Source organism: Ammodytes marinus (assembly GCF_949987685.1).
Source record: "Ammodytes marinus genome assembly, chromosome: 20".
Taxonomy (NCBI): Eukaryota; Metazoa; Chordata; class Actinopteri; order Uranoscopiformes; family Ammodytidae; genus Ammodytes; species Ammodytes marinus.
The window spans coordinates 2,014,668-2,029,266 of NC_137224.1; the positions used below are offsets into that span (position 1 = coordinate 2,014,668).

At 39.0% G+C, this 14,599-nt stretch overlaps 1 protein-coding gene across 1 annotated transcript in view; it reads right to left on the reverse strand.

Moving 5' to 3' along the window:
- Window positions 1–743: 743 nt before the first annotated feature.
- Window positions 744–14,599, reverse strand: part of fmnl1b (formin-like 1b) — a gene marked incomplete at its 5' end in the record, with an annotated part of 43,521 nt that continues 29,665 nt past the window's right edge. Inside the window, 12 exons of the mRNA XM_080049592.1 lie at window positions 744–858; window positions 2,924–3,038; window positions 4,793–4,888; window positions 5,403–5,504; window positions 6,513–6,676; window positions 8,655–8,784; window positions 9,158–9,238; window positions 10,877–10,945; window positions 11,673–11,907; window positions 12,308–12,510; window positions 13,130–13,254; window positions 14,214–14,507. Coding sequence (XP_079905718.1) covers window positions 758–858; window positions 2,924–3,038; window positions 4,793–4,888; window positions 5,403–5,504; window positions 6,513–6,676; window positions 8,655–8,784; window positions 9,158–9,238; window positions 10,877–10,945; window positions 11,673–11,907; window positions 12,308–12,510; window positions 13,130–13,254; window positions 14,214–14,507 — 1,715 coding nt within the window. The 3' untranslated portion in view covers window positions 744–757. The remainder of the gene's footprint in view (window positions 859–2,923; window positions 3,039–4,792; window positions 4,889–5,402; window positions 5,505–6,512; window positions 6,677–8,654; window positions 8,785–9,157; window positions 9,239–10,876; window positions 10,946–11,672; window positions 11,908–12,307; window positions 12,511–13,129; window positions 13,255–14,213; window positions 14,508–14,599) is intronic.

The window sequence follows — 14,599 nt, forward strand, 5'->3', positions numbered from 1 at the left end:
GCCTTTCAATAGTCACTCAGCTCGAGGGCTCAGTCGTCCATATAATCGTCTTAACGAGCTCATGAGACATCCAGTGTCATCATCAAATTAATATTTGATTGTTCTAATCATAGAATATCTCTATCATCAAGGGCGTAGGTTTCGTTTCAACATGGACACATTATACAGGGGGTTCGGGGGGGTCCTCCCAAACACTTAAAGGTGGAGTCAGTGATTCTGGAGAATGCTTTTTGTCAAAATCACTTTTTGTCAGTGAAAATATCCTAGCCCAGGCTGTGTATTAACACCAGACCCTGCATCCCCCCCAACCCCAAAATCTACGCCCATGTCTTTCTACCATCATCCAGGTTCTTACATCATTCAAAATAAGTGCCTCACTGTTGCAAAAATTATTTTATGTCCAATATTATTAGTAAAAATATTCCGTGCACTTTCACCTCCAAGGCGTTGGAACGTGCACGAGAGAACAAGCCAATCGTCGCCATGGTGAGTTAAATGTCTGATCTACAGCTCTGGAAAAAAAATTAAGAGACCACTCCAAATGTTCAGTGTCTCTCGTTTTACTATTTATAGGCATGTGTTTGAGTAGAATGAAAGTTTTGGACAACATTTCTACCAAATTCCAATACATTTTTTGTCATTTAGAGCATTTTCAATAAGTAATGTAGAGATGAAGATTTAAGAAAAATCCAGACTGGTCTCTTAATTTTTTCCGGAGCTGTATAAGTGCTTTTATAGCCGAAACTTTCGGTTGTCTTCAAAGGGAAATGTCTGAGGAAACGTGGAGCTGTTGTCCCGGTTTCCACTTGGCGCTGAGGCGGCTGCCGTCCGTCCGTCTGTACGGCTGGTTCCTCAGATCTAAAGGACAGACAGACAGACAGACAGACAGACAGACAGACAGACAGACAGACAGACAGACAGACAGACAGACAGAATGAGGTCATGTTTGAAAAGGACATCAGATAAAACACACATTACTGCATCTAAAGTTGGAGTCAACGATTCTGGAGAAAGCTTCCTCACGATCTGCTACCTGTCTGTACTTTGTGTGTTTGCTGAAAAAAATGGCATGCTGCTATAACTACAGTGGTCTCATTGTTTACAAACCAGTTTACAGAGCCTAGGATGCGTATATAAACACCAGCACACACACAGTACGGACAGCTAGCGGATCACAAAGAGATATTCACTGACTTTGACAAAAAGTGATTTTGACAACAAGCTTTCTTTTTATTTTTTTTTATTTAACCTTTATTTTTCCAGATAAAACATTAAGAACAGTTTCTCCAGAATCACTGACTACACCTTTTAAATAAGAATATGAGGGGGCGCCTTTAGCTCAGTTGGTAAGGCGTCCCCCTCCCGGGCCGGGCCCAGCAGCAGACCCGGGTTCGATTCCCACCCGCGGTCGTTCTCTGCATGTCACTCCCCTCTCTGCCCCATTTCACCTCTGTCTCTCTGCACTATCAATAAAGCATAAAAATGCCCAAAAAATATCTTAAAAAAAAAAAGAGAATATGATAGAAATTCCTCCATTAAAGATAAAGATGTAAATATTCCTTTTGAGTATGTGAAAGGTGCACTATGAAAGATGTGTATGTTTGTGGTAAGAAAAGTGTATAATAGTGTATAGTAGCAACAGAATAGAAAAGAACCACAGACCGGCACACACATGCACACACACACACACCTCACTCACTCACTCACTCACTCACTCACTCACTCACTCACTCACTCACTCACTCACTCACTCACTCACTCACTCACTCACTCACTCACTCACTCACACACACACACACACACACACACACACACACACACACACACACACACACACACACACACACACACACACACACACACACACACACACACACACACACACACAGTTTCATAGCGAATAGTGTATAGCAGCAACAGAGTAGAATAGAATAGAACCACAGACCCGGGCAGAGCAGCGAGGGATTTTAATGCGTCACCTCGTCGCTGAAGACAGAGTCACAGAAGAGACGAGACGAACGTTTGGCAGAACGCGCCGTGAAGGGCACGGACTTTAGAGCTACACAGAAAGGAAGAGGGGAGAGTGTGTGTGGGGGGGGGGGAGTGTGTGTGTGTGTGTGTGTGTGTGAGAGGGAGGGAGGGTGTGCGTGTGGGTGTGTGTGTGAGAGAGAGAGTGTGTGTGTATGTGTGTGTGTGTGTGTGTGTGTGTGGGTGTGTGTGTGTGAGAGGGATAGAGAGATACAGTGTGTGTGTGAGAGAGAGAGGAAGATTGAGTGTGTGTATGTGAGGGAGAGTGTGTGTGAGTGTGTGAGAAAGAGAGAGGAAGAGAGTATGTGTGTGTGAGGTGAGAGAGAGGGAGGGAGAGAGAGTGTGTGTGAGAGAGGGAGAGAGAGTGTGTGTGTGTGAGTGAGAGAGAGTGAGAGAGAGAGAGGGGGAGAAAGAGAAAGAGAGGGGCAAGGGGAAGGACAAATAAGAGTGAGATTAGTCTGAAAGAAAAGAAAGCTAAGAGGATGAAATATTTAGTGATGCAAGATTTCAGATTAACTGCAGTTTGAATATGAAAATTAAAGCAGATTAAAGGTGCAGTGTGTAATATAGCAGTACTTTGGTGACATCTAGTGGTGAGATTCTAGATGTCAACGTTCCCTTGCTAACCCCGTCCCTTTATTGGGGCCTTCAAGGACAAGAAGCTGTAGTTAATAGAGATGGCATCATCCACCACTGCCTCAAGTCTTTCCACAATATCAAGTGATGAGGTGAAGATGTATTTAGTTATTTATTCTATAGTACTTCTTCTTCTTGGTCTTCCAACAGGTGCATTTCCCCAGGACGCCAACTATATATAAAAACGCTTAATTAAGGCCATTAAGTTTGTCCGTTCTGAGCTACAGTAGAAACATGGCGGGGTAGGTTGTATTTTTACCTGTGATAATGTCTTCGATGGCTCCGTCTTTCCCCTCCCTCACCAGGGGAGAAACCTGCCTCTTCTTCAGCTCAGCGATCAGATCCACATGAGGCATTCTGTTCGCCACCAAAACCTGGAACATACAAACGTGTCAAAGACTCAATCTGATATTCTATTGAAAGGTCACATATTCTTAGACTGGCACCGCCCGCCTACATACTTCCACTCAATTTTTATTTCTCTTCGGTAGTCAGTCTGGGTCTGCGGTGTATTAGCGGGTTTTCTCCGCCAGATTTTTTGGCGGTCCAATCAGCGAACAGAGGGAGTGGCTGAGAACAATGACGTTGAGTTTCAGTTGTAGTCAGAAGCCGGCTCATGACATACGTCACGACCAAACGTTATGCGATAGGTTGGCAGATCCAGAGTGGCACTGGGCAGATCCAATAGTTTTAAACTTCAACAGGCAACGTTTTCAAGTGAGTTTACGTTTGTCAATTGAGCGATTCCAGACCTTCTGTACAAATGAAATGAAGTTCGATGGTCTGGTAGGACCAAGGCTACATGTATTCTTCTCATTTTCAGGTTGTAAATTTGTAATTTGGGTATGACGTCATAAGGGTTTTTGAACACAGGCCTTCAGAGATAAAAAAGAGAGAGGGTTGTTTATTCTCTGGTCAGACTGAGGACCCATATTTATGTTGAAAAACCATTGAAAAGGTGAGTTTTTTTCACTACAATTTCACTACACATTGCCCTTTGCAATTGTGTATGTGACAAATAAATAATACTAAACTAAACTAACTTTTAAATGATCTTATTTTGATTGTTAGTGGTCGTTTCCATGCGTGAGTAACAACATTCGTGTCAATTTTATTTATGCAACCTTGAATTATAGCCTCACAAAGTGTTTTATAGTGTGAACAGCATATGACAAACTCTCCCGTTGCTGTGGAGGGTAATAATACTAACACGGCACGCGGCGAGAATTATGAGCTGTCACACACACGTTCGGACAGGTTGTAAACAAGCTTTCGGCTTAGTCAACATGATTTGTTACGGCTTCAGTCAGTCAGTGTGTGTGCGTGTGTGTGTGTGTGTGTGTGTGTGTGTGTTTGAGCAACGTGTGTGTGTGTGTATGTACGTGTGTGTGTGTGTGTGTGTGTGTGTACTAACTCTTTACAGACATAAATCTCCAGTGGATATTTGGGAGCAGGCATCTCCGCCCATATTTGGACAGGTAGGAACTAAGTAGCTCAATCATCCTTTAAGAAACTCACGTGTTTCTTTGATTTGTTTATTACATTCTTATATTCAAACAACCTTCCCCCAGCTTCCATTTTCCCCTAACGACCTCGTAACAGTTAAATCATTACCATCATTATCAAACTAAACTACAGCTGCTGTATTCTTTACCCAAGTTATATTATGAATGCAGGAATTTAACTTTTAACACAGTATGTCCTCACTGTATTGTTTTTTCTTCAGTAAAATGTACATTAAGTACATTCATTTTTCTCACTGCTGTCAAGTTGTTTTACAAAAAACATTTAAATATTAAAGGAATACTTCCCCCATACAGAACCGGCGTTCTATCATTATAAAATCACTATTATGATATAATGAATGAGGTTTTTCTTCCCTCAGTCTTCCCTTGGCCCAGCTGTCCTTTTAATCCTAACCCTACATTTGTGTGATGTCACACATGGGGAAATGTAGGGTTAGACAGTGAGACCATAAAACACTCTTTCTGCCTTTTCTCAGGCTAAGACGAACCGATTTCTAAAATGTTTGCACATTTATACTACATAGGATCTCAGAGTTCAATACACCTTCAGATTCCCACCGGTGAAGTAGGTCTTTAAACTAAATAAAGTTAAATAGCGTTACCTTGTTGCCTCTGCCTTCAGGTTTAGGAGGAGTTAGTGGAGCGTCGCAGTTCAGGATCAGTTGTTTCTTCCTCTGTTCGTTCTCATGCTCCGCTTGCTGTCGGATAAAAACAACGTAATTATAATTTTAAAGATAATTTTTTGGCATTTTCAAGCTTTATTAGATAGTACAGAGTTGGAATGGGGAGACAGAGAGAGGGGGGATGACCTGCAGTAAAGATCCACGGGTCAGATTTGTACCAGCGATCACTGCAACAAAGGCCTGAGCCGATATGGTAGGCGCCCTATCCACTAAACCGGAGCGCCCCAATATATAATTCTATCAAAATAATATAAAGATTATCTACATTTAAAGCTGCTTGTGTGGCCTTCAAAGTGAGGGCTAAAATCAGTTATTTGTAACTTTATTTATTAAAAAAAGTGATTTCTGTCTGACCTTGTACGTTTAAAACAAATATTTCTTAATATTATCAGCATTTAAAGCTACTTGAGAGGGCTTCAAGTACACATATAAAAGTTTTTTTTTTTTGTAATTTCATTCATAAAATGATTTATTTCAGTATAATCAGTTATTTGTAACCTTATATTTAGAAAAACAAGCGATTTCTGACCTTGTACGCTTTGATGAACCGGACGAAAACAGGGAAGAACATGGAAGGCGGAGTGGTCTTAGAGTTCTCTCCAAAGTATTCCACAGCCGAGTCGTATGCATCCTGTGGAAATGAGAAATAAATTACAATTGTCCCGATTACAAACAGTATAAACATAACACAAGTTATTCTAAAGTTGCAACTATTCCTCATTTACAAACAATTAATAAATGAGGAATAGTTGCAACTTTAGAATAACGTCCCGACAACATATATAAACTATTAACTGATACTTAATAAGTCATTAGTAAGTAATTCACTACTAGCTTGAAAATTATCTATCGGCTATCTATAAAGCACAGTTATAAATCCTTAACAAACAGTTAACTGTCATTTAACAAGTCATTTATAACCAATTAACTAAAAGTTTATTAATGGTCTATTAACTGTCTGTAAGGCATTGTTATAAATCCTTAACAAACTGCTAACAAACACTTAACAAATCATTAATAAATCATTAATTAAGAGTTTACTAATGATCTATTAACGAGTTACAACGGATAGTTATTATAAAGTGTTACCAATCATCCTACTAAATCTAAATTATTTCTTTAATACTCTTCTGTACGGTTCTCTTAAGGATTGGTGTTTGGATTTTTGGGGGATTATTTAACGCTAAAAACTGGGCAGTTTTTCCTATTTCCGTAGAAACTCATAAGTGCCTTATCGTGGCCCGAGTCCAATGCCCATACCTACAGTATCCTCTGTTTACTTTGCCTTGGTCTACTCAGAATACATTATAACTTCAATGATATGACAATGTTTGTTTGACTTACTTAAAATAAACTTAAAAAAATGTCCAATTGTACCGATGAATTAATGAACAGGATCCAACACAGGTCTCTAATGTGAATGGTGTTATACAGTGCCTTGCAAAAATTAAAACCATGTTCATTTTCATTCCACTTCACAATAATGTGCCACTTTGTGTTGGTGTATCACATGAAATCCCAATAAAATAAACGTACATGTGTGGTTGTAACTTGACAAAATGTGGAAAAATTTCAAGGGGTATGAATACTTTTGCAAGGCACTGTATTTTGGGGAGTGGGTGGGTGATTTATATCTGACCTGGGCAGTTTTCCCGTCCGCTATGAGCGACTGCAGCAGCTCCGTGTTGCTGCTGAGAAACGTCTGTAGAACGGGATTCTCTTTCTCCACAGAGAACTCTCTCCTGGTCAGCTCCATGCCGCGCTCCAAGCCTCGTACATCCTGCAAGATGCTGTCCAGAGACACTACAAACACACCACAAAACAACACAATAACTTTATTTGTATAGCACCTTTAAAAACAAATAATACTTGGTACGAAAATTTGTCTTTCACTTTTAGTCCTCATAGGTGACCCAGGATAAGTGCTTTCAGAGAGGAAATAAAATCATGTACAAATCAAATACACAAATATATATAGTAGTAAATCAGTATATTTGTGTAGCACCTTTAAAAACAAACAATACTTACCGGACTCATAGACAAGAATTTCACTATGCATTGTCCTGTGCAAATGTATATGTGACAAATAATAAAACTAACTAACTAACTAACTGGTATGAAAAAGTATTATTTCACTTTTTTTTGTCTTTATAGGTGACACAGGATAAGTGTTTTTAATAGAGGAAACAAAAGCATGTACAAATCAAATACATGTATGTACTGTAGTACATCAAATCAATACACGTACCAATACATACACATTAAAGTATCAAGACTGTCTTAATATTTCTGAAACAGTCTAATTTTCCTCTGATGATCATAAATGACATGTAACAGCAACCGAGACCATCAGTGCAAAGAATGCTATTTTTATATAGTTTTTCTTAATGCCTTTGTCATGGGTATACGCTCACCCAGGAACAACAGCTGGCGTAGTAAAAACACTATCACTTTTGTCCAAAGGGGGTTCAAGAATGAACAAAAACTAAATGTTCCTCAGAGCACCTTTTAAAATAAAGGTTAATGAGGGTGTTAATAGCAAACAGACACATAATGAAACGCTGCTTGGATCATTCGTGATGATGTAAAAACTGAACAACCAGGTCTTAAAGCTGCAGTGTGTAGAATTTTGGGTTTTATTTCCTAACAGATTTTGTAGAAAGTAATTATAATATCCATAAGTACATTTAATTTAGTGCATAATAGCTGAATAAAATGTTTTGAATTAAAAATGTTTCCCTTAGAAATAGTCTCATATATGTCCATATTTCTGCATATTTTGTACCAAGGCCTAGTGCCGCCATCTTGAAAGTGTCATAGTTGGAATGTCATCAGGTGCATTGTTTAAAATTAAGAATTGTTCTTGTCCTTGAAGGCCACTGTAGCTTCTGTTATTATTCTAAAGGGGTGGGGTTACCCAGGGAGCGTTGCATTCTAGAACTCTGTAGAACTTTCTTGATGATGTCATATTACACACTGCACCTTTAAGCAGGATGAACCAGTGCAGTACAATATGTAAGTACGTATAGTTTAAATTATTAAGGCAGAAGAATGAAGTGTAGTCTTCCCTCATACTGATAGAACAGTAATTATATTAAACGGTATTAATTCAGATTTAGAGGTCGCGCAGAGATAACCTGCACAGAATGTCAAATAGAACTATGAATAAAGTGATATTCGGCTCTATCATAACTCCTCATTAATATACGACATTCAACATTTATCTGCGCGAGTGTGATTGAGTGACTTTGTGTGATTGAAAAAGTTTCAATTTTTCTTTTTAAATATGACTTTAGAATATAATCTGACATTATAATTTGTTTAAAGCTCTTCTCTAACTCCAAAATTGTTCTTATTGATTTGGCTTTTTCGACTTATGTGGCCCATATACACCATCATACTTTCCCGAGATGACAAAGCATAATTTGAAAAAAAATTACCTTAGACTTCTGTCTTTAAAGCCCATGTAAACTCAAATCCACAAAATGCCATGTCATGTGGGGAGGTAGCTAGTTGTATGATAATGGTAATAGTAAGTGTCCTCTAAAGAGTTAGGCATATTTATCAATCCAAAATAAAGATATTGTCATTTTTACTATTTAAGACTTGGGTTTCCAGAGGCTTTAAACTCCTGTGCTCATATTCTCACCCAGTGCTTTTCATAAACTTTTGTATCCTATGTATTTATATCATTGTTATCCTTTTAATGTCTAATCCCACGTTTAGATAGTATTGTGTTCTTTTGTACATTGTCCCTGTTTAAATAAAGTTACATACATACCCAGCGCGGCCTTGTCTAGGAAATGCATCTCTGAGTGGAAGGCCTGGAGCTCGGGGTATTTCTCCTGGATTATGCCCACGATGAAGTGAAGCAACGTCTGCCGTCGGTCCGTCGATTTGGTGTCTAACAACTGGACAGAGAGAGAGTGAGTAAAATAAACATTATACTGTGTGTGTGTGTGTGTGTCTGTCTGTGTGTCTGTCTGTCTGTCTGTCTGTCTGTCTGTCCTGTCCTGTCCTGTCCTGTCCTGTCCTGTCCTGTCCTGTCTATTTACAACTATCAAAGTGAAGGGTGATACAGTATGTTTACTTCTTTTCATTCGCTTTTAAATGTCTTCTAATGTGTTTTATGTATTTTAATCTTGCCCCTGTAAAGCACTTTGAGTGGCCTTGTGTTTGAATTGTGCTATATAAATAAACTTGCCTTGCCTTGCCTTGCCTTATGTGTGTTGCAGTAGTAGTTGTATAAAGAAAGTAAGTTTAAAGTTGTTAATTTGAACTCACCAGATCCAGACTCTGCAGACGGAATCCGTACGCCGCTCCTCTCTTGCTGCTGTTCATGTAGTTCCCGAAAGCTAAAATGATCTTTAGACCAGAGAGAGATAGAGTCAGATGAATTTGACTTTTGACTTTTGACTTTGACTACCTTTAAACCTGCAGTGTGTAGAATGTTGGGTTTTATTTCCTAGCAGATTTTGTAGAAAGTAATTATAATATCCACAAGTACATTTAATTTAGTGCATAATAGCTGAAAAAAAATTTTTTAATTATTTTTTTTCCCTTAGAAAGGGTCTCATATATGTCCATATTTCTGCATATTTTGGACCAAGGCCTAGTGCCGCCATCTTGAAAGTGTCATAGTTGGAATGTCATCAGGTGCATTGTTTAAAATTTAGAATTGTTCTTGTCCTTGAAGGCCACTGTAGCTTCTGTTATTATTCGAAAGGCTTGGGGTTACCCAGGGAGTGTTGCATTCTAGAACTTTGTAGAACTTTCTTGATGATGTCATATTACACAGGAAGTGGGCCTTTAAGCAAACTGACTGTTACAAGAGCTAGGATACTTTTCTTGGTTTCTGATTTCTCCTGTTCAACAAACAGCCTGCGTTCCTTTGCAAACATTTTGTCAGAAAATTCTAAAAAACTTTTTACAGAAAACATTATATAATACAGAACTTAGTTTCTTTTCTGTCTGAAATTACAAATCAAATCTGTCCAAAAAATTAACCATTAAATGAACCTGTTTCAACAGCGAAATATAATGCACCAAAACATCTAATCTTTTCATTTTCACATACTAAATGGATTTCTTTTTTTATTACAATATTTCTGTGATTTAGATTCGTAGCAATCATTACTAAACCATCTTTCCAACGCGTCGGGAAAAGTAAAAGATAATATTCAGATATGCCAGATATGACCTTAATAAATTATATTCTCCCATTACTGCCTGTATTTGAAGTGCTGTTTAAAATATAATGAGGAGTTCAGATTGAAAGCAATTATTCCTAAATCGACCTCTTTAACTTTAATATAGAGGTATTTTCTTTTATGCATTCACATTGCTGGTAAAAGGGTTATTACATTTCAAGCCTTTTGCAATTAACATCCAACTGTGCAGTTTTGATTCCGTATCCCACGCAGCTACGGAGAGGGAAATTTATGCCATGGCTGTTAAATGTAAAAACATTACTCACACGCGCCAGATGGTTAGACAGTTTGTGTCAAGGAATTACAAGACAGCACTGTGTAACAAACATAAAAACATAAGAGCCAAGACCCCCCCACACCCACCTTTCTTCCCTCAGTCTTCCCTTGGCCCAGCTGTCCTGTCAATCCAACCCCCCCCCCCCCCGCCCCCTTTTTTTCTTTTAACTGTGTATTCTATTCCATACATTAAAAAAATAAAATTCTAACTTTTACCTTTTGTCTTAAAAACCTGTAGAGCAGAGTGCGCCATGTTGGTTGTTCATTCTGTTTTGTCTTTTGTTTGTGTGTTCGCTTTTCAAGTTGTGTGTTGATGTAGTTATTAGGGCTGTCAAAATGAACGCGTTAACGCAGGGTGATTCATTTCTGGAATTAATGCGTTTAATTTTTTTAACGCAAATAACACGTGTGCTTTTTCCGTAGCTGCAGCTGCATTGTTCTTGGGTTAACTATGATAAAACCAAGAATATATTTAAAAAAATTTATTGGTATGCAAATGATACACTTCTGTACTCACCTCGAGGATTTTCTTGAGCTTGCTTGAAGATTTGATGGACATGGAAGCAGCGATGAGAGCGTTCAGTTGCTGTCATAGGGAGATGGGATGGTTGAGATTTATTATGTGTCCGTATGAGACAGGAGATTACACCAGCGTGTGTGTGTGTGTGTGTGTGTGTGTGTGTGTGTGTGTGTGTGTGTGTGTGTGTGTGTGTGCGCGTGCGTGCGTGCGTGCGTGCGTGCGTGTGTGTGTGTGTCATGTTTAATTTACATTTAGCTTGTTGAGCCATAAAACAAACGGTGAACAGATCGGTGCCAAAGCTGGTGGCAGATCTGTTGTTAAAATAACCATGTGATGAATCATGATGTAATTGGATGTAATTAGAGCCGACTCTACACATTCACAGAGTTGCTTGAAAGTATGTGAATCCCTTGAGCCTCTTGGTATTTTATTAAGTTTAACCATTATTAATTCATTGTTATCAATACCTGCATCTTTTATATTAAATAACAGGTGTGTATTTATCAATTCAAACCTTTTATTTGACGGAAATCAATTGTCTAGTCAAAAGACTCAAATAGTATTTGTTTTATTCATTGATTTCCAGAAAAGAAAACTGTGGAATTGATAAACAAAGGGCTTCCAACCGAGCTTTTGTTCATAATCAATGCCAAGAACTACTATTTCGATTTCAACTCCGTTTAAATTCAGATTAATTTCACAGTTGATTCTTGTCTCCCCTGAAAAACCCAGGTACAAGCTTTGTAATATCACCACTTTCTCCCCCTCCTCTGGCTGTTATAAAAAAACTCACGGGCTGTATGAGTTTGACGCTCTCGGGGAAGTTGCCCATGAAGGTGAGGGTGTTGATGCGCTGGGCTAGCCGGGGGATCTTGCTGAATCGGACCATGAACCGGTCCTCCTCTCCGAGCTCCTCCAGCGTCCGGCCCGAACACTCGTAGTCGTGAATCAGTTTCATCTCGTAGTCCGTCGGGATGAAACGCTCCAACAGCTCCAGGAAATCAAGGCTCAAAGCACGTTGGTTATACCTGTAAAGGGGCATGGATGGATTTTTTACACTTATAGGTGCTCTGCATAACTTTCAGTTTGTGTTCATTCTTGCCCCCTCTGGACAAAAGCAATAGAAAAATAGAAATACATACTGGAAGGAAACCGGGGAAGTGCCCGTGACGTGCATGTATCTATTTGATTCTAAAATTACACATGTTGAACTATTCTAAGTGTCCCTGGGCAAAGAGACACTGAACCCTAAATGTCTCCTGATAGTTAGCTTGCACCCTGCGTGGTAGCTGCTGCTGCTATCGGTGTATGAATGTGTGCTCCTGTCCTGTTGGATAAAAGCGTCTGCTAAATGACATGTAATGGAATGTATTCCTTGAATCCCTTCAACCTCGCCAGAAAAAATGTCAGATGAATTTTGACACTTACGTCTCGATGGCGCAGCAGATGTCGGAGGCAGCCATCCCTTCCTTGCGCAGGGTGATGGCCAGGTTTTTGGCTCTGTTGGCTTCCATCAGAGACACTTTGCTGGGAGTCTTATGGGCCCGTTTCATCTTGAGTGTCCCAACCTCTACAGGCGCGGACTGGGCCTTGGTCTTAAACTGCTCCTCAAAAGCCAACATGTTCAGCTCCTAAGACAAAATCGGGAGATAGATGGATGTAATGTACAATGAAACAAGTTAAGAAAACTCAAAATTTTAAGGAAAAAAAAACAAGGAAAATATATGCAGTATAAAATGAAATAATTTCAAGGCCACTGTCTTCAGTAGAGTTTTTAGGGCCAACTAAAACTGCCTACATTTGAGCCAACTCATTATGTTTTGTTGAGATAATTTACTATTTATATGTAATGAAAATGTGTCTTTCTTATTGTAATTTTTTTGGACACAGGTTACAGTGAACCAACGCTGTAGCCCAGTAGCTCTGATAATGTGTGTTGGGTCATCCAAAAATTCACCCAAAAAGTTCCCAAAAAAACCTGTCCACAAAGGAACCCAAATATACCCCAAATGAACGTTTTTTTTTCTTGTTTTTTTTTTAAATATTTTTATATCATAAAATAAATGCCAAAAACTAAATAAATATAAGGAAAGAGAATAACTGTAAAACGTGAACCTTTTAAACCTTAGATTTTTTTTAAAGAGATGTACATGTATGCCTAATAATTGGTAAGGTATTTAGAAATGTCTTCATATATATTAGTGAAACTTTTATGAATGAAAATGACTATCAAACGTGAACCAAACAAACCTCTAAAACGTGCTCGTCGTCCAGCTCGTTGAAGATGGTTCCGGCCACCTGGTTGGACTTCAGCGCCTGCCAGTTCAGCAGCGGCATGCGGTATTTGGTTTCTATCGGTTTCTTCTTTATATGACCTACAACAGAAAACAATTAAAGATGTTCATCCTCTAAAAAAGATATATCATCATCATCATCATCATCATCATCATCATCATCAACCTTTATTTAAACAGGCAAACATTGCTAAGAAACAAGCAATGGCCTGGTAGGAGGTGAATGACCTCCTGGGGGGAAAGGGGAGAGGGAGAGAACAAGACAACACTGTACTATAGCCAGTAAAATCACACATAGACAACAATAACATATTCAACATAGCAACAGAAGTTAGACAAACAGCAGTAACATACAGCATAGCAATAGATAAATGTACTAGATCACGGTGAGCTTAGACTGAAGCAGCTACAGGTGTGCTTTATACATTTAGTTAGGGCCTAACAGAGGTAAAGGATTGTAACGTTTTACTTCTTTTCATTCGCTTTTAAATGTCTTCTAATGTGTTTTATGTATTTTAATCTTGCCCCTGTAAAGCACTTTGAATGGCCTTGTGTTTGAATTGTGCTATATAAATAAACTTGCCTTGCCTTGCCTAACTGTAGGGATTTTTGAAGTTGGTATATATAGTAGTTTGAAATTTTTGAGCAATTGAAAAGTAAATCAAACTGTATAGGCTACTTAAAGTGACCACTATGGCGGCAGTGAATTTACAACACATATTTGCAGCTTATAGCGTGATCAGGCAGGACATTTTACTAAAGCATCTAATGAACTTGTTTATATTTATGTAGAACACATTATAGTCCAACCAGTCCCTTTTACCTGCTATAATACATTTTCATTTGACTGAAATCACTTTTCGTCACCACGCTGGCGTCATATAAACGCTGCTGTTTTTGTCCAAAGAGGCCGCTTTAATAAACAAACTCTAAAAGTAACTTGTTGTCACGTTAATAAATAAAACAGCTTCTAAAATTACAGTCTTAATATTTTCTCTGAAGTCCTCCTGAACCCCCCTCTGCTCTGATAGTGGACTCACCCAAGCTCCCATCAGTCCCTTCCCCTGACGGTTGGATCGTACCAAGTCCAGGAGGCAGTAAGGGAGGTGGGGGGGCCACTGGTGGGGGAGGGGGAGGAGGTGGTGGTGGTACTATAGTAGTGGCTGTAGTTAAGAATGCAGGTAATGGCGGGGGTGGCGGCGGTGGGGGTATAACATGTTGCACTGTGTCCGTCTGTATAGGAGCCTCCGAAGGGTTGGTTTCAGGCTCAGATGAGGGGGGGTCTGGGGGCGCGATCTCTTGTTCGTTACCTCTTGAGTCTACTTCTTCAATAGCTGGAGAGAAAACAATGACGTTATTATTCAAATACTACACACTTCAAATTTAAGTTTATATTATTCTTACTACTTTTTTTTCGGACATGTAA